The sequence below is a fragment of the Acromyrmex echinatior genome, chromosome 8, assembly GCF_024713525.1.
Source record: "Acromyrmex echinatior isolate Ae372 chromosome 8, ASM2471352v2, whole genome shotgun sequence".
Classification (NCBI taxonomy): domain Eukaryota; kingdom Metazoa; phylum Arthropoda; class Insecta; order Hymenoptera; family Formicidae; genus Acromyrmex; species Acromyrmex echinatior.
In genome coordinates, this window is record NC_141859.1 from 10,275,586 (window position 1) to 10,296,254 (window position 20,669).

Here is a 20,669-nt window from a genome sequence, read left to right on the forward strand (position 1 = left end):
TTATACGTGCGTACAAGCGCGTGATATGTCCCGCAGGATATTGGCCTAGGAGCCGCGTGATTGGCCGATAGTGCGAGCATAGGCGAATAAGTGCGTGTGCTGTGCGTACACGCGCGTGTAGCAATGCGATGCGCCGAAACGCGTCTCACTATCACGCTTACACGCACAATGGCGTAAGTTTTACATATTTTCCTCGGCGTGCTTGATCGCTCCGCGCTGCGCGTTCCATGAATAACATTGCGACATCAAATTAATCGGATTTAGTCAAGCCGAAAATTGGAATCGCTTTAATTATAACGTCGACGTTAACGGCTTTTACTCGTTTGTTAGTTTTATCAGTTTGTAAAACTGTGTGATTTTTTTTTTAAATTACGCTATTGCTCTTATTGAGAATGATTCCGTTTTCGGATCGTTAATTTAATTTAAAAAATGTTGGTTATTTCAACGGTTATTTACGTAAACGATTGGATTAATTTGTATCCATAATTACAATCTATTGTTGTAATACGATGATTTAATTGCGATAATCAAAATTGCACAGATACAATACATAATTATGATTCTTATTTTTTGTAAAGAACTTTAATATCGAGAAAGTACGAGGGAAAAACAATTTTGCTAAAATATAAAAAAAATTTAACTAGGTACAGATCTAAAAATAATTTTTGTTGAGTCATCAAAATAATTACGTAGAATGCTTAAGCATTGTTGCGAAACATTTTAATATTCTAACAATCAATTTGGGCATTCTGCATAATTATTTTGACGAGCCAAATTTATTCAAGCCAAATTATTTTCAGGTATATTTATAGCTGTTTACTATTTTTACGTACGTCCGCAAAACAGGCTTTCTTTCGGTATAGTTTTCAGATTAAAAAATATATATGAATAAAAATATTCAACTTTTATTCGGAGTTGTTTTAAAACGATTTGAAGTTTGATGTTGCAAGACCGATTTTGCTGAAATATTTAAAAATTTAGCAAGATACAAATTTGAAAACAACTTTTTTGGACCATCAACATAATTATACAGGACACTTAAATTAGTTATTACAATGTCAAAACTTTTGGTAACATTGCTCATCATGCTTAAATCTCTTACGTAATTATTTTTATAGTTCAACGAAATTATTTTCAATTTATAGCTAAATTTTTAGGTACTACAAAGCAAAATCGTTCTTTTTGTATAATTTAATTAAAATGTGGATATCCACAAAATACGACTATCTCGTTGAAAGTTTTGAGATATAACGTAAACGAGCAGCAGTTTCCTAAATATAACATCGGTACAACCATCCCTCTTCATAGTTTATGTGTGAAAATGTCATAGTATAGAACTGCATACACCCACGCTTTCCCTGTCTTTCTTTCTCCCATCTGAGTTGTTCCAAACTGTTTTAAAACCGCGTCCGAAATTTCCTCTCGACTTTTTCACAGACTTTAGACTCTTAGAGTCTAATACAAGTGCGTATTAAGAAGACGTTGAGTTAAGAATTCGCTAAAGAATACAAGCTGAAATTTATTTCACAACTTTCGCATACAAGTACGCCTACGAGTACGATGGTACCCCATATTTTCGTCACACACGCTTCCGGTGCGGCTCTTGAGCTGCCTGAATTAATTTATCTTCTTGCGAGAAGAATTACGTTAAACTCGTCAGGGCGGGGGCCATGGTCGTGGCCGTAGCGAAGGTTACGCCATTGGTGCCTCAACTGGCGCACACGAAGAAGGACGAGACTCACAGATGTGACGAACTCACTTCACCACCCCTATGACTGTCGCCGCGTGACGGGCTAGGCCGAGCTCTACGGCCAACGGCATGGTGCAAGCGTCAGTGGTCGTTGAGCAGGCAGGAAGAGAGGTTTTCTGATTCCCGGTACGCGGACGGGCTTCTTCTGTGTTCTGGAGAACGTGGAGTTTATATTTGCGGGCGCGCATGGTTCTCCACGTTTACGCAATCAACAACGGGGGGCGGGGTGGAGTGAAATAAGGGGTGCGTGAAGTAAGGAGTGGAGTAAGGTGTACGATTGCGCCTGTGTATGTGTGTGTATATGTGTGTGCCTTTTTTTTTTTTCTTTTTTTCCTCGCGTCTTCCGGCGTAATACGGCATGTCCAGCGCATGAGGCGTGCACACGTTATATACATAGGTAGATAGGAACGCACGAGAGGGAGGGGAGTGAAGAAGAGAGGAGGTAACCGGGGTCCTCCTAAGCGCGTCCGAAGTGCACACATTTTGTACTGCACTAGCTAGACGAGATTAAAAAGGGAGGAGGAGGAGGGGAAAGGAAGATCGTATGGGATATATTGATAACGCCCCTAAGTTCCTTGATGATTCGCGTCTTGTATCCGGGAGATCATCCAGAGGTTCACGATAGAGAGGAACATTAGTCTCCAGCTTGCATCTCTCTGGCTGCGCTTGCTTTTATTAGATCGTCGTCCAACGTTTCGTCACCGCGAGAGAAGCGTCTACCAAAATCACTATAAGTAAGTTCAACGCACTTTTTTCTCCTCCGCTTTCAACGATCCGCATCCGGTGAAACTAATTCCGCTTTTCGCTTAATTAAGTGCAAAGTGCGTCGGGAGCATTTCAATGGTTTTATCGTAATTTAAAATATATATATATATAAAAAAAACGCACATAAAGATCTTTGAGACGGTTAAAAGAAATATAAGAGTAATCGGCAATTAAAGATTTTTTTCCTTATCGTTTTTTTACCATTAACAATAAGCTTACCTTCGCTTACTCCTCTAGAATCTAACATCTCTGCGCTGCACTTATACTTATCGCTGCCTACGAAAGGCGATATTTTTTCCTACTTAAAATGAGAAGTTATTGGATCGTTATAGATCATCCGACTTTTGTTTTTAAATCCGATGTTTATGGCTGATATTTTTCTTTTATCTCTCTTCGCTTCGCGTAAGTTTTAGCGAATAGATCGGTCGAGAGTAATTTGCATTTGTCGACCAGATTAAAACATCAAAATAGTTCGCTGATATCATTAACCATAGTCGTACGGTTCCTGGGAAATATTCCACGTATGCAACATTTCACGAGACTTCTTTATCTCTTCCTTATCACTTACTTGCTCCTAATTCCTACTGGGTCGACTAATAAGTCGGTGAGAGCGCGTGACTCATCCTACGCGAGAAATGCAAATATCGACTAACTTCCCTTCGCGAAGCGATTTCACCCCAGTCACGAAATATCAATCGTTTTCTTTTATCTCAATTATACTCGCAATTATATATATTCGGGAAGGGAAAAATAGAAGCGGAAAAATGGCAGATCTGATAAATTTAAAATGTTGAACCCACGGGATGTGGAGAAATTACATATTTGTATATATTCATTAAAATGACAAAAATGTCAAAAACGAATTATGCAGAAATAATTAGGGATGAACAGTAAAAGAATAGCAAAAATAAAATCAAAAGCAACAAAGACGAAAGATTTTTTTTCATCATTTGTCAAATCTGTCATTAAAGTTGTTGTGGAACAAATTGCGAAATTTCAAAAACTTTTTTTTAACGAAAGGACTGCTTTTATCAATTTTATACAAAAAAGTACGAAAATGTTTATATATAACCCTTTAGCAGTAAGGTTGACAAAGGATACAAATCGGTTACTGCATGATTTGGTACCTGGTATTTCGGTTCTTTTATTGTAACATCTGAAAGAAAGGGTTAAGAGAAAGTAATGGTCAGGTAGGTTTCCTGGAAAATCTTTTTTTTTAGGCTCAGTTTGCCTTTTTATGATAACAAATTTTTTTGCTATGAATGGCAAGGGTTAAAAAAGTTTTTATGTGCATCTACAGACAATAGTTCAAGCAAATATCACCATTTAGTTCATGCTCGTATATATATATATATATCTACAATGCGTACGAAAATAACGAAATTTCACAAAAATTGATGCGCAATTCTTAGGGGCTGCATTTGTGGATCGCATTACAATTTCATCCGCGATATTTAATTTTATATCCGCCTTTATCGACAACAGGCTGTCGTCGAGAGTTCAATATAATACTACAGTACGTATTAATATTATAATATTATTATAATATTAATACTATTTTGGTAATATGATTCTAAAGCGAAACAAGAAACTTTTATTATGGTATATATTTTATATAACATTAAAATATAATTATTGGAAAAATTTCTATATATAACATTACTAAAATTTAAATACAACTTTTGAATAAGATAAAATGTTTTTTGATACATAATGTAAATATTTTGCGATGCCTGTCTCGACATCATCTTATCATTCTTATCATGTGGTCATTTTTTTTAGTTTGTATAGTGTTACTGTATTTGTGTTGCTCGGATGTTTCTTTTTCTAATCATATTCGGACCTTAAGATATGTAATCTTTGCTAGTTTCGAAAACAGTCTCGAGACTGACATGACAATAAGTTTTTGGATTTTCAACCAAAGATTAACAAGGAATGGCATAAAAGAAAATAATGGGAATATTTTATCTCTTTTATCTCTCGCAGACATTTAACGGTCAACTTTGTATGTCGTAATTATACAGATCGATAATCGTCTCTTGAAATGTAGACCTATTTCAATGTTGCGAAATATCATCTATGATAAATATTTCTAAATAACAAATTAACTATTTTATAAATTTTTTCGGATATGAATTATGTTAAAAACAAAGGAAAGGTTCGTAAATTTTTTAATAGTTCAACAAAATTACGAGATGTGTAGAAATTTTATGATAGTGTCGTAAATTTCTCGATAAGGGCGAGCTCAATTTTTTCTTTTTGTAAAAATAGTAAATTTTATACAATTTCCTTATTTTCGATATTATTTCTATCCGCAATAAGATCGATACCAAAATTGTTTCAGTTTCAATTTTATTTGAAATATTGTTGATAATACTTTCTGTTGACATCGATAAGAAATTCTTGTTGATTTAGTTTTTTAATGGTAAAAAGAAAGAACGTTGTACATTGCAAATGACAAACTATATAATAATGCATTAGAATGCAATTATGACCTTTGATCCCTCGCACAGGCCCTTATCGCTAGATAAATTCAATAGCATTAACTTCGAGAGTTTTTTGGATATTTTTCAAATGAATGCGTCATCAGCAGGAAACTCTAAAGTTAGGGCGGAGGGGATATGTGAACAACACTTCAATCTCGTCGCTCGACCAAGTCAGTCGAGCTGCAGTCTAGCAGTTCTTTGAATAGGAACGTGTTTGCCATAGATTGCAAGCTGACAGATAAACATCCTTGAGCATGATGTCTTCGCAACAGTACTGCCTCCGATGGAACAATCATCGCTCGAACCTGCTGAACGTCTTCGAGGAATTGCTGCACAACGCGGCGTTCACCGATGTCACCCTTGCTATCGATGAGGGCAGAACAATCAAGTGTCACAAGATCGTGCTGGCTGCGTGCTCGACGTATTTCCAGACTTTATTTCATCAACTATCAGGCTATAATCATCATCCAATAATCATCCTTAAAGACGTTGGGTTTCCGGTGTTAAAGGCGATATTGGAATACATGTATCGCGGCGAGGTGAACGTGGCGCATGAACAGTTATCCGATCTGCTGAAGATCGCGCAACTACTGAAGGTAAAAGGCCTGGTTGAGGAACACGGCACCAGCGATACGCCGAATACGTCGCACGATCTTCGCCCTGAGGATACGTCGCCGCCACCCGATATCAGTACCAGCACCAACACCGGCGGTAGTGGCGGCGTCAGCCATTCGTCACCGCCGTCTTACTACTCCCTTTACGGGAACGATCGTTCAAATCACCTGGCAAGCTTATTACCAAGTACGTGGTTGTTACATTCCACGGGCCATCAGCTTCCAACATCGCTCTCCGGAAATGGCGGCAGTAGCAACAATAGTGGATCCTACGACAACGGTATCGAAATCTCGCCGTTTAAACGCCGGAAGATGCTGCAGCCTCCACCAGGCCTGCTGATAAATAACGACACGCCGATATTGCGCACGGTACTTGGCCAGGCTCACGTTGACAGTTCGCAGGCTCTGCCGCTGTTGCAGCAGCCAGACAGCCATGAACCATTTAACTACCGCAACGCGAACAGCAATGGATCTGCTAACGACAGCGACAACCGCCGCAACAACGACCTGGTTCACGGTGAAACGACGGTCCATGCCGATGCCTCCTACGCAGACGAAGACGAAAGACAACCGTCCCCGCAGTCTTATCCAGATACTGCAAGAAATTCAGGTAGCAATAGCAACTCAAATATCGCAAGAGTTTCTTATAATGGCACAAATTATTTGACTGCTTTATATTATCTACAACGTATAAACGAATTGATGAATTTATTATCCTCTGCGTCGTATGAACAAAACTTACATGGAACTCTCTCTTCTAATAATGAACAAGGTAAACAAGAATCATAACCCTTCGCGAATCAGATGGGGTGTGACATACTCCAGCAAGATGAATTTCTATAACTTTTTAAAAAGTACGCGCCCATGTTTTCTACCTAGATTATAATATATTTAAGCATCAAGCATATAGTATGAGATATACCTACGTATGATTCATATTGATTTTCCATCTGGTTTGCGAAGGTTTAATAATCACACATAAATGAAAAAACTATTTTCTTAGTAAAATATTAATATTATTATAATGGATTATATTATTACAATGTGCATATTTTTACTACAAAATTTGCTGCAACGGAAGAGATCGTGACTTGGGGCGAGAACAAACTTGTATTCTCTGTTATAAAAATTTGATCTATATTTATATTCGATTATACTTTTATATATAGAAAATATAATATAAAATATAATGTCAAAAAATAGACTAAAAGGATATATTGTATATATATATATCCTTTTAGTTTTTTTATATTATATTTCAATATTCTATAGGTAATATTATATTGTTGCTTTCATAATTTTTTAAATAAATAGATATTATAACAATATTATAATTTTAAACCATTAAGTATAATAACACTCGAAAATATGCACAGTAATCAAATTAATATACCAATCAATAATCGAGCAATTTTTGGATTTACAATAATAAAAGGTTTCCATATTTAATGAAATATAAGTGATAAAAATGAATATATACGTTTCTGCTCACAGAATCTTCTTCAGTTTGAATAATATAAATTTTAAACCTTTGTTACTATTCCATGATATTAGAGTTCATACAATTATTCTGCTATTTATATTCGTTCTCTTTCAGATTGTAAGAGAATTTCTTGATATGTTCCTCGATCATGTTCAATAGTGAAATTCCATACATCAATTTCTAAATCTTTTTTTTTATATAACTAACTCTCCTCGTTTAACGGCGAGATTCTCGTTAAGTTATTAGTTTAATACGGTGAAAAATGTAAATACACCATGTGTGGTGTATTTACTATCAATAACTAATACAATGTATTATTGTGAATGAAAAAATTGCTCGATTATTGATCGTCATATTAATATTAATTCATCACAGCTGTCGCGGACTGCGTTCAGCCGAAACCCGAATGGAAACGCTATAAGCAGTACACTCGAGATGACATCAGCGCGGCGATCGAGGCAGTGAGAAAAGGTATGAGCGCCGTTCAAGCAGCGCGAAAATACGGCGTGCCATCGCGTACGCTTTACGACAAAGTGAAAAAGCTGGGCATCCCTACATCGCGGCCATTCAAGCGCTCAGCAAGCAACGGAGGAAGCGGGGCTTGTTTCCCGTATGGCATCGGCGCCAACGTGAACGGTGCTCTTTATGACAACAGTGCCGGCAGTGCCAATGCCCTCTCCGAAAATGAGAACGAGAGTAACATCGTCACTGAGAGTTTGGCCGGCACGAGTGCCGCAGTTTTCGAAGCCACGCATCCAAAGACGAAGGATTTATCGCGGGATTTAATGTCAGACTCGATGGCCCGTTGCAGCTCGAGTCCGGTGATACGTTGCGTTAAGCAAAGACAGCAGCAGCAGCAACAGCAGGACCTGGACGATCAAGTAGAGGACTTGTCGGTGAGTCGCAAATCCGACGTTCCAGTGATAGTACCGCCATCCGCTACATCGACCGCGATTAAAGACGAGACGCAGGAAACAGGATTGGATAGTAACGACTGTTGCGATTATAGTTAACTTTTACAGCCCAGTGATGGAAGATAATAAAATACGAATAGGTCAATTTACAGCAAGCTCAATTTCGTAAAACAAAGTTAAATTCGTGCTCGTTTTTAAATATTCTGTCTTTCATCTTTTACGATTTTTTTTTTTTTTTCATACTAAACTTCCATATTAAACTTCGTAAAGTCGTAATGAACTTCGTGTCCGATGAACGATGAAAAAGTCTATCGATTAGGCATCTTGAATAGCCGATTTCGTATTACTTTCACAATTTTTCTTATTTCTATTTCTCTAACAAATTGCATTAAATCTATTTTGACATTGAGCTCCTTATTACTCCATCTCGTATATTGGTTTATTACGATTGCAGAATTTCCTTTATCGCATTTCTTTACCGAGCGTGCGTTTTCATTCCGGATAGTCGAAAATAGATTTTGCAGAGTATCCACCACAAATTTCATCAGTAGAACGTAACAGAACAAATGTAGAATATGAATATGATAACTGATTGACCGCAGAAACCGAGCAATATCTTTCATTCTGTAATCATATAAATGACATATTCTATTTTTATGAATTTAACGAAATGACAAATTCTGCTCGATTTCTACTGGCAATCAAATCATGTCGACAAGCAAAACACGAAATTAACGCGGACGTAATTGACATCAATTTGCTGCAATATTCTTCTCGAATGTGTAGGTGCGCAACATTTTGCTGGGACGTTTTATACGTATATCTGTAATTCTTTGGATATACATTTTGATACAAAAATGTAAACGAACGTAAATGTATTTATTCCTGTTTAAACTTATACGAAAATAAGATCTAAATAATCATCATGATTATCTTAAAAGATTATGATACTAAAGTAAATGATAAAACTGTTAAATATTGCAAATTTATTGATTCGTTGTTCGTGATTCGCGATTTCCGTATAGTTTAGAGCTAGCCTAAGGTATATTTATCCAAAATATTTTAAAATTTAACGCGAATTACGGTTTAAATAAAACAATGAATTGCACAAAAGAACGTGTCGCCACCTAATTATTGTTTTTCAACGCGAACAATGACGATGAAAAAGAATGCATGAGAAGATATGAAATTTAAAAAAAAAATACAGATACAAATATTTTGAAACTTCACTCAAAAATATTTCTAAGGTCAGATAAGACGAATACATCTGTAATGGTACTATACCGCGCAACATTTGAAGATATATATTTCTTGTCTTGCGACATATTCATTTGTGCGGATATTTGTCTACCGTAATAGCATTAAAGCTTTAATAAATTGAGCAAAATAATACAAAATTCATAAATGGAATCTCTACTATAACGCTACATAAAGTGTCCTTTTCTCCCCTCACTATTGTGCAAATGAAATAAAAATGATGGGAGATATACTATAATAATAACGTGCCAGTAATAAGTAATAAACAAGCATGGAAACATAAACATTTTCCGGATGATAGGTTTACTTGCATATGTGCTGATTTATCATTTCATTATAAACTTTGTATTATTTAATAAATATCGCTGTTAATTTGTTAGCATTGTAAGTACTTCGTCGTTGTATTTGATCGTTACTGACCACAGCTCCGGGATACGATTGCAATATTGCTCAAACATATCGACAGTAATGATAATAACGAAATACCTCATGTAAACTACGTGTTCATTAACGTAAGACTGATAAAACGCAGACTTGAAATATCAACGTATATCACCGATTAAAATACTCAAACCTAATTGAGGCAAAGCATCGAGAAAGTTTCAACTTACAATTAAATAAAGACACAAGTTTTCTGTATTATATCTGCGATACGGAAAATATTGAAGAATGCAAAAATGTATGTTTACTTTTACAGTGAGCTTTGAAACACGAAATATAAACACTCAAATTAATTATTAATTTATAATTATTTAGCGTACATTATAACGTAACATATATTTCTATTTTTAAAACACACTAACTTTGTATTAGTTCCGACATTTTTTAAATTTCGTGGTGATTTAATTTATTTACTCTTATCTGGAAACATATATTTATATGTAGAATAGAAGATGGATGAACAAATTACGTTTAATTAAAAAACGCATTGTAAAATATACAGTTGCATTCAAATGTGCTAAATGCGCATAAAAAATAGATCTGGAAGGTCAACGCTTAATAACTTTTCGTCGATACTTTGCCTCTCTACGCAGACCAAAGTTACCTCGAGGATTTCTACCTCAATATATAAGTCATTCCATATTTACTACAATAAATAATAAAATTTTTGTAGAGAAGATATTTACAGAATGTATGCGAAGCAATGCAAGATAATGCAGTACCTGCCCGCCGTGTGATCAAATGTGCATCTTTTAGAAAATAAATTCAAACAATGCAAAGATCTCTGAAATTAAATAACCACCGTTAATGTATTACGTAAGGCAACTTTGAAGCCCTACTTATATTTTAATTAAACAAATGTTTTATTCAAGAGTGCGTATATTACTTTATTTTAGTCATTGTTATGCATTATTACTTTTTATACCACAGAGCGCACTGTAAGTACAATAGTACAACTAGCAAATAAGACACGTTATTGTTAGGCTTTAATAAATTTTACTTCAAGAGTGTAACGTGCACTAATTAGATATTCGTCGAGCGATATATAAGAATGTATACGCAAGATATCCTATTTTGACAATTTTTCACGTAAAAGAATTTTTCATCAACTTCAAACCTTTCTTTTCCTTTTTCTTTTTACCTCGATACATTTCATCTCTTTCTTCGGCTCATTTAACGTACGTTTGTACGTTGTGCTCTCTTTTCCAAAATATCTATTTGCAAATCAAACTGGGATAACTTGTAGATGTGAGGAAGAGGTAGGATAACTAATTAAGGAAATATACACGTATTCACTTCGTATGTACGGATACGAGTACGTTGTTTTAAAAAGCCGATTAGTTTATCAGAGTATATCGTGCAGCGTTGATGCGAGAGCACATTTTATATAATCGGCATATATCTATTTTAATCCACGTGTGTGTGTCTGCAGAGCGCATTTCGAAGCACCAACGTGCTTATAAGCGCGTCTTTTAAATACGATACATGCATCGTGAGGGTTGTTTCCCTTAGTACGTGCCTTCATTCGTTGATTAATCTTTACGATATGAACGCGGCGCGTTAATTATTAGTGTTGATTTTATACCGTTTATTATCAGCCATTATCACGTTGCGTAAAATAGAGTCCATTATTAGTACGTGAAACTCCATTATTTCACTGACATTTCTGTGACATTTTGATCTTTCTCCTTGTTCGTTTATACGATTTCGTCACACAATTTGTAAATAATCATAGGCGGACAACGACACTTTTAACAATTAGCGGTGTAAGACTGATTGTAAGACTGATTTTTTTTTTACTACGTTGACTTACACGCACACACAGAATGCACGCCCACTATATATATGTATATATATATATGTGTATATGACGGGCGTATATAAATAAATAAATATCTAAAAATGTACAAGTATATAGATTTATTTGTGCATATATTATAATACATATATATATACATTACACAAAAAAATGACAGCGAAATATATATATATTATATATATATATTATATATTTACACACTTGCTCTCACGAAATATATGTTATCAATAATTGTACAAGTTTGTTACAGAATAAACCATATAATCTTATACACCGTTGTTGCTTATTAATCAATCCCGTTAATTGAGTTTACCTTGATTAGAGAGTACACACGCGTGGTATGTCGAGTTCAGTGATCCGCACCATACCTTGCAATTCCGATCGTTTTGTAGCAGTGCAGCGTACACGTTCTTGTGAGCTGATGTGTGTATGTGTGCGCGAGCAATGGCGGATTAAGGCTTTTGAAGCTCTACAGCTCACAACGTAACGCGATAATTCTTCTACGGGGGGGGGTCGCTCGAAATTTCTTTAGCTACATCCTGCAGTCGACGATGGAGGAGTCGAAGAAATTTTAGATGATTTAATCATTATGACTGTGTCTGTGACATCACTTTTTCTAGAGTAGATATGTATCTCCAGATAGCAACATCTATCTTGATGTTGGCGTGTTGCTCGCAAATAAATAAGGGTGCGTTTTTATCAGAATTGCAGCAACTGTGTAAGTCAGCATGTGTGAGTAAATTGATGCCTTCATGATACGACAGCTTTAGGAAGTAACTTGCTAACGACTTTAAAATTTTCATCATCAAAATTTATGCCGTTACCGTCATGTTGTCTTAATAATCTACAGCTTTATACAATGTTATCGTATTGCTGATAACGCAAACTAACTTTGATGCTGCTATCTTGCCATTAAACTATTGTGCAATACATTGTTGCTAATATCAGTAGATTCATAATCGTTGAAGACAAATGTATGGCAAGTTGCCAGATTGTAGATAACATTTTGTACGATTAGATTTACGCCAAAATTGTAATATCAATGTTATGAAACTGGCCAATCACAGTCCATTTCATTCTTCAGAGAAATAGCTATAATTGGCTAGTTTTATGACGTCAATACTATAATAACTTTGGCGTGTAAACGTCATAAGCAATTACAGATTTGCACGATTTTGCTGAGACACACTTGGTTATCTGGATTTCCGGAAATCGCGAGTTAACAGTATACACCATTATTTTTCAAACGTTTATATATTTTTCTTACGTATTACTTTTAAAAAGCCTGACGAGCGAGAGAGAATAAAATTTTAATAATATAATTATTATATCATTGTAATGGAATTGTTGATCCGAATAGAGCGAAGGAAATAAAATACGAACATTCGCGGTGTGATTGATCTAGAATTAAGTAAATAAGCAAATAAGAACGCATGCAAACGATTGAAAGCGATTTCGCGAAACTACAAGAAATAAGACAACAATGAGGTAACAATGAAGAGAATGGGGAAAGAGGAGTGAGCCTTAAATCGAATCCTCCGAATGCATCAGGTATGTACGTCGAGTGAAGCCTCCTAAATGACGAAACGACTTGCATGGCCCTCGCAGCGTAATTTTGGGTTCTCGAAACAGGGATTGCGGAGGCAGCGCAATGGAGAAAGATAGGAAAGGGAAGAAAAACAGGGAGGATGGGAAGGAAAAGGATAGATGGAGAGAAACACAGTTACGTCCCGCTAATAAGCTTCATTCCTCGATACGCGCGCGGGGAGAATAATTATGGGCTTGCGCAGTGCGCTCGAGTCTTTGGACGACTGCAGGGGGTTGAGAAAGGGGTTGCAGGGCGAGGGGGCCGAGTTGCCGAGAGGGTGAATCGAGGAGAAATAAAGCCCCGAGCCCAGCCGGCGAATGCGGCCGCGCGCGCGGATGCTGAAATCTCGCTCCGTCCGCTCGTCGTCGTTCACGTCGTTCGCGTCGTTCACGTCGTTGTTCACCACCTCGTCGTCTGCGTCCTTATCATCGCGATCTCGCATCTCGCGCGTCGAACGACCGTCGCGAAACGTTCCGCGCGAGAGAGGAAGAGATAGGAGAGAGCGAGTAGAACGCGGATTCTCCTCGCGCGGGCAGATACGCACGTGCGTGCGTGCGTGCTCGCGGGGGTGCGTGCGCGAGGGGGTGCGTGTGTGTTCTCGCGCGTGGGCATTCCGGGGGTGGAAGAGAAAAAAACCCCGGCGGCCGTTGGTGCGTTGTGTTACGCGTCGTGTGACACTCTCCGTCGGCGATGCCCTCGTTTCATCCCTAGATATATATTATATATATTTGTATATATAAGAACAAATATATTATATATATATATATATATACACATATACATACACATACACACACGCATCTCGCCCACATCGCCTCGCGTGACGTTCTTACCCCGGATATGCCGAGGCATGCGCCGTAAAAATCCCGGGATTGATGTATCGCAGGGCGCAGGTACGCAGCCCGGCATGCGATTGCGGTGCATACGCACCGTGTCTCGTGCGTTTGCATGCGTTCGTGTCTGGTATGCCCCGATCGGCTTACGATCCGGCATTGCTGACATGATATTTGAATAAATAAATGTTGGATTGGTGCGAGTCTTTTATTTTCATTTGGATTTCGATTCTCGAATTTTTTATTTGAATATTAGAAAAGAGGAGATTGAAAGGGGAGAGCGAAAACATTTTTTTTTTTTTTTTTAATGAAAAAGAGCACATTTTCAAATTCTCATCGAAACAATTTTGCTCCAATTTCGATTCAACTTCCATTTCATATTTGACAAACACGCACTAATCTAATAACCAACGTATCATGCAGTCTTAATTAAGTTACAAAAAATATAGTTTTGAGTTTTTTTGTTTTTACGATACGTTATTGCCTAAATATGATTTGACTTAAAAATGTTTAACAAATATTCTTCTTTTCCAAATTTTTGTTTTTTTTTCTCTCTAAATGCTCTCTAAATGCAACAAATAAAAATATTTATTTATACTTGTTTTGTCATTCGTCACTTTAATCTATTTTCATCCTTATTTTGTCAAAGATTATTTTATCGATTTCCTTAGAGAGATTCGAATCTACTGAATTTAAAAAATTAAAACGATATACAGAATGTCTCTAAATTCCCGCAATTCCCGCATGATGTGATACTTTATGCTAAAAACGATAAATAGTTTTTGCAGAAGAGCAGATTGAAGTTAAGAAATAAGAGCAAAAATTATTCATCGGACGCAATTTTGCTAAAGGAAAAAGTTGTTTGTTTTAGCATAAACTATCATGTATCTCATATGCGAGAATTTAGAGACACTCCGTATATACAATGCGTTCAGCATATGAATGAATGTACAGAATACTTCTTCGCATACTTTATATATAATTGCGCGTATTTTAATTTTCTAGATCTGCATTTACTACCTGCTATGCATAGCAGCAGTGAACTTGACGTATACCTCCGACTTGGAGATTACGACGACGAAAAGCCGGGACTGTCCACTAGAATGTATTTGCCTTTCTCCGAAACAGGTAGAAAGCAACGTCTTGTAACACGCATGCTTCTTAATTTCGCAATAATACGCGCAATAATTCTTTCTAATATTTTATAATCACATAAGAACTAAAAACGGAGAGAGAGAGAAAAAATTCAAGCGGAAGCGTATATTCATTATTTTCGCGGAAATTCTCGCGGGCTTTAAAAGGAGCGCTTGAGATTTTCAACCGAACAGAAATGAAATTTCGATAAACGAAAAATGGCATTTTAAAAAATATTGTTAATCAGTTATAAAGTTAATTTTGTTATAAACGTCACAATAGTAGTAACTGGTAACGATTGCCGCGTTCGCGTGCGTGTCTTCGTGAGATGATCGTGTCTCCTGTGAAATAAAACACGGCAATCAATTTCGTTACAGGTACTCTGCAATACAGGTGGCCTCGAGGACATCCCGGCGCAGCAGTTGCCGGAGAGTGTCGAGGAGTTGTCGCTGACGAAGAACAATTTCCCGGTGATAAAGGGTGACGCATTTGCGGGTCTACGGGTGCTACGTAAGCTCACCCTGGACGGTAACAACATCTCCTCCATACGACCGTTCGCGTTTCGCGGTTTGAATCGGCTGCGCGAGTTGTCGATCCAACACACCCCGTTGCCGTACATCGAGAAGTTCTCGTTCGCCGCGTTGCAGAACGTCTCGGTGCTGCTGCTGGCGAACAATAAGATCCGCTACGTCGAGGGCTACTCGTTCGCCGGCACGTCGAACGTCAACGTGATCCTGCTGAGCAACAATCCACTGCTGACGATTCGCAGCCACGCGTTCGCCGGCCTGACCAATGTCAACAATCTCATCTTCCCGTCCGGCATCCGCACGATCGAGCAGGACGCCTTCGACGGCCTCCAGCACGTCGGTCAGCTCAAGCTCAGTTACATGGACCTGTTCGGGCTGCAGGCCTACACCTTCCGCGGTCTGTCGCATGTCCACTCGATCTATATCCAAGAGAGCGATCTCGGCGTGGTGCAGAGGAATGCGTTCACCGGTCTCCTTCACGTCGGCCGTCTCAATGTGCTCAACAACAAAATCGACCTGATCGAGCGTTTGTATCTGCGCCACGAAAACTACATCGAGATCCTACGTTTCCACGGTAATCACGTGCTGGAGGCACCGCGTCATGCCAAGGACGTCGTTCTCGAGGTGGATACGGTCAGCGCGATCGATAATCATTTCCCTTGCGATTGCCAGGCGCACAACATCCTCGAGAGCGATTTCGTCCGCGGTAACAGCGTCGAGTTTCAACGCCGTAATTATTGCATTTCGCCGTTCGAGTACAACGGCAAGCCCATGAACGTCGTCGACTTCGACCTCGTCGCGCGATGCCACGATAACGTGATCCAGGACAACTTGGGCTCAGGCGTCGTCGGGGTGTCCCGTTTTTCAGCGCTGCTGCTGATTGTCTTCCTGTTCTCGACAAATTTCTTCCGATGAGCGTACTTGCAACTCTTCCAATTATTCGATTATCATTCCGCGATTTTCATGCTCGAGGCGACGATAATTTATATGCTCTTACGGCTTGTATCGAGAGATCTTCCTTCTTTGCCATCTTCCTCGATGGAATCGACTTCCTCTTCCTTCTGAGTATTCATAGTAAAGTTGAGCGAGAAGATGTTTCGTACGAATTATATTAGGGGAAGGCCGGATAATATTGGACATTTTAGATTTCTTCGAGTTTCCTTTTTTTAGTACAACAAAAATAATTATATTGTACATTATATGAAACGTTATTCTTGTACCATAACACTTCTTATCGTATTTTTCTAAAAGTGAAAATAGCCAAAATTTTTACATTTTTTAAATATCATTACAATTACATTTTCTTATTTTTGTAAATTGGAGAATGGCATCGAACAGAAATATTTGAAAAAAAAAAAACATGTTTGGTAAGTGCCACTATTATTTGTGCATGATTCTATACTATCTCCTGCCTCGCTTCAATAGCTTTTAATCTATTTCCTACTTTTTTGAACATGAGAATATTGTTCACTCATTCTTTCTTTTATATTATCATTTTCTTATTTCTCACTTTCTGAACGGCTAATATCATGTTTTCTTTTTCCTATTTTCCTCATATCTTTCTTAGAACAAAACAGCCGTCAGAAGGCAATGGCTGTCCGATATCGCTTACCACCTTATTGTTCGATATCACTCGAATGATGCACAACAAAAAAACAACGTGCAACTTTAAAACAAGAAAGATTTAAAACCCACAGTTTAAACTTGAAAGAATAATAGGTGCTGTTTATATCGGAGAATTAAAAACGAAATTCGATTTTAATACGATATGATTGGTTGGTAAAATAACTCTATGTCGCTTTAAACAACAACACTCAACAAAATGTACAATATACTCACAAACATTTTATTCTCAGTACGGAGAGATACTGACTTTCACATGCAGATGCACTTGCCAGTGACTTGACAAATGCCATCACGAGCTGCCACGCACGTCTAAAATTGAAAAAAAATCCTTGTCCAATACTATTCGATCTTTTTCTGGGTATATTATTATCGTAGAATATCGACGAATTGATCTATGACCTGAGAGAAATTAAAAAAAAAAAATCTTAAAAAAAGGAGTCTCGCGATTCGAAGTAATCGACAAGTCGCAAACTTTAATTAGACCTCTATAAATTTGTAATTAGCAGATGAAATTTTGATTCGTGATACCAAGATGTAAATTTGTCTCATCAAACCGAGATAGATTAAATATATATATAGAATTTATCTAATTTTAACTTTTAATATTGTAGATTAATTGCTTTAATATTTAAAAATTAATTCAATCATGAAGTTTTTGGCTAGTTTTCTGGTTTATTAAAAGATTCTTTCGAATTTAAAAAAAAAATTCTATTTTTCCCCGAATTAATTATCACTCGAGTGGACTACGAATTGGTAGTCTTGAAAATGTAAAGGACAGAAAAATTCATTAGCTTTTGTTTTTAATTCAGTTTCGATGAGTAGTATATCAATGTTCCATTGCGACAAAATCTCATCCAAAGAGAATAAGAGCTCTTTTTATAGATTGTTGTACGATGTGATATTTTCCATCGTTAATCGAGAAAAATATCACCATTGAAAGGATATGAATACAGAGATGCAAAAACTAAAAAAAAAAAAAGATAGCAATAAAGGAGCTTCTGTCACCGTAACATTTATCCGTAATTATTATTCTCGATAATATCGAATCGAGACGTATGGACATTCGCGAGCGTAACGAGAGATTTATTCGCGCGAAAAGTCACTGTTACGGTTGTATGAGCGGAAAAGAGCACTGCTAGTCATTAATGCCAAATGAATACATATCCTCTCGCACATATGAAAGTGAACAAACGTGATCTCACATATCGAGAAGATCGATTTATCTAGCGTCGAAAATATTTTTTTGTTCTTCGATCTTGGTAGTATATTTAAAACGAGAATATTTATAATTCTATTACATTCATCTATTATATATCTGAAATATTGATATAAGTTATTATTAATTGTATATTAAGAGAATTTTTATACTGTTATTTATATCACTGTCATATATGATTTAATTCAAGCTTTCTTCCGTATTATCATCTGTTTTGTGCGATGTACATTTGACGCTAATTGTAGTTTCATCCTAAAGCAGAACAAATGCATGTTTTTTTTTTTTTTAATTGAAACTCAGAAATACGAGTTTAGTGCTATATGCCTAACAATAATAGGCCTACATGTATTTTCTTTCGCAATCAATCGAGACAGTGAATTCCGCAAATCACGATCGCGTGCAGAGTCATGGGAAATAAAACATTATATGAGCTTTAACTGGCCGGTATACTGGACCAGCACTGTCGCATTTACTTCGAATTTTTCGTGAAGCACGTCGTACGTTTTTTAGGGACATTAAATAGGAAAGGTGAAAATATAATGAAATTTTATCCGCTAACAATAAGAGGGCCCTGATTTTTTTTACGCACATAGATACATCGTAATTTAAATATTAGTTACTGACAAAATTTCGCATTATGATATATCTTGATATAAAGATACAATATTGAAAAAGCTAGGTATATATAAATATATAATTTTGGAGAGCAAGTATTATCGCTAAATAGGTCCACTACAATTTTACTTCCGGGTCCAGGAATCCGAGCTATGCGTCTGTACGGTCACATCTGCTTTATGATCCCATTAGTATAGACTGAGGGATCATTAAATAATTCGGAAATGTGAGATGAAAGTATCTAGTGGTTAAGTAATCACATTTAATTGCGTTGATGCGCAAGATCATTGAAGAGGAATTGAGATATCAAAATTCCTCCTGCTTAGAATATTACGCGGTTTAAAAGGAATTGGCGGGAGACTTGTCGTAGAAGACCTATCTTTTACATTTTATTGGAAAATTAAAAATATCAATTTTAAAATAACTTTGAAGTAATCTGTTTACAAAATAGATTTGATAAAAATAAAATAATTTTAAAGAAAAAGACAAAATATCTTATTAAACAATTTATTAGTACAAAATTTTTCATTGTTTCAAATAACTGTTATACCATTAGATTGTGCTTTTTAGATATTTTTTTATCAAGACCTTTTAATCCGTGTATAAGAATACAACGTATTTCGAGACGAAAGTGGATAACAGTGTATCACATGCTCAACACATTTTAGATGAATAATTAATTACTATATGAAAATCTTTTTTTTTTACGCTTGTACGCGTATAAAAGTCGATGATAATATCAACGACTTTGAGGATTTCCATTAATGTGGAATTTTTTTGTGACATTATTGCGATATCGATCTCGTCAGCGTTATCTTAGAAACTGCTTACCATTTCACACATTAGAAACCGCATGCAAAAATTTGTTTTTATCAAGGCCGATGAAACTGACGCATTATTAATTAGACAAGGTATTTGACTTCGTAAAAAATCACGATATACGAAATGCTTCTGAGTTACATTTGTAAACAGTCGTATATATAGTTTGTATAAAACAAATATTTATTGTGCCAACGTTTTCTATTAACTTGATATTATTAAGTCAGGTAAACACCTGAGAATACGAAGAAAAAAAAGAAAGTATGAAGTAGGAAATTTTAAACAATATATACAACAGAACATTTTGTTCTTCAGCATAATCAAGTTCGTGAAAAAAAATATTGCTTCATAGATAAAAATCATTGGCGTCCAGAGGCTATATATGAACTGAATCAGAATTACGAGATAATGCTATATTATGCTTACAATTAAAAAAAAAAAAAATAAAAACACAATATAAAGCGTGTTTCGCTGCCATTCGTAATGGAAGATTTGCTTGGCCTTCGGTCAGCATAATAACCGAGGACCAACCTAGCTTATATTTTTTACCAATGTTTGAAATAGCGTTTAATAGACACGATTATTGAAAACTGTAATCTTTCATTGTAGTTGTTAGACTGTCCCGTCATATAATAAATGGAATAAAACATTAATATCGTCTTACATAATTCCCACAAATATTACACAAGTGTTTTTGAAGTTTCCATCGGAGACGATTTTTTTATCATTGTTATAATTATTGTTATATAATAGAAGATTCGATAAAAATTGATTCTCTCTCT

At 36.4% G+C, this 20,669-nt stretch overlaps 2 protein-coding genes across 2 annotated transcripts; both read left to right on the plus strand.

Moving 5' to 3' along the window:
* Positions 1 to 1,609: 1,609 nt before the first annotated feature.
* LOC105153773 (uncharacterized) lies at positions 1,610 to 11,798 on the plus strand. Its single transcript, XM_011068814.2, has 3 exons — positions 1,610 to 2,484; positions 5,225 to 6,225; positions 7,474 to 11,798. The coding sequence occupies exons 2-3, from the start codon at positions 5,256 to 5,258 to the stop codon at positions 8,109 to 8,111; spliced, it is 1,608 nt and encodes a 535-aa protein (XP_011067116.2). The 5' UTR covers positions 1,610 to 2,484; positions 5,225 to 5,255; the 3' UTR covers positions 8,112 to 11,798.
* A 1,071-nt stretch (positions 11,799 to 12,869) lies between these two features.
* Positions 12,870 to 20,540, plus strand: LOC105153772 (uncharacterized). The gene is made up of 3 exons (XM_011068813.2): positions 12,870 to 14,010; positions 14,956 to 15,078; positions 15,462 to 20,540. Exons 1-3 carry the CDS (start codon positions 13,993 to 13,995, stop codon positions 16,524 to 16,526), a joined length of 1,206 nt encoding a protein of 401 aa, XP_011067115.1. The 5' UTR covers positions 12,870 to 13,992; the 3' UTR covers positions 16,527 to 20,540.
* The last annotated feature ends 129 nt before the right edge of the window (positions 20,541 to 20,669 follow it).

Excerpts from the sequence above, each read along its gene's own strand:
- LOC105153773 (XM_011068814.2), top strand. The coding sequence starts at position 5,256 with ATGATGTCTTCGCAACAGTACTGCCTCCGATGGAACAATCATCGCTCG. Across the intron at positions 6,226-7,473 it reads AGATACTGCAAGAAATTCAG|CTGTCGCGGACTGCGTTCAG; the intron begins GTAGCAATAGCA and ends AATTCATCACAG.
- LOC105153772 (XM_011068813.2), top strand. Across the intron at positions 15,079-15,461 it reads TTTGCCTTTCTCCGAAACAG|GTACTCTGCAATACAGGTGG; the intron begins GTAGAAAGCAAC and ends ATTTCGTTACAG.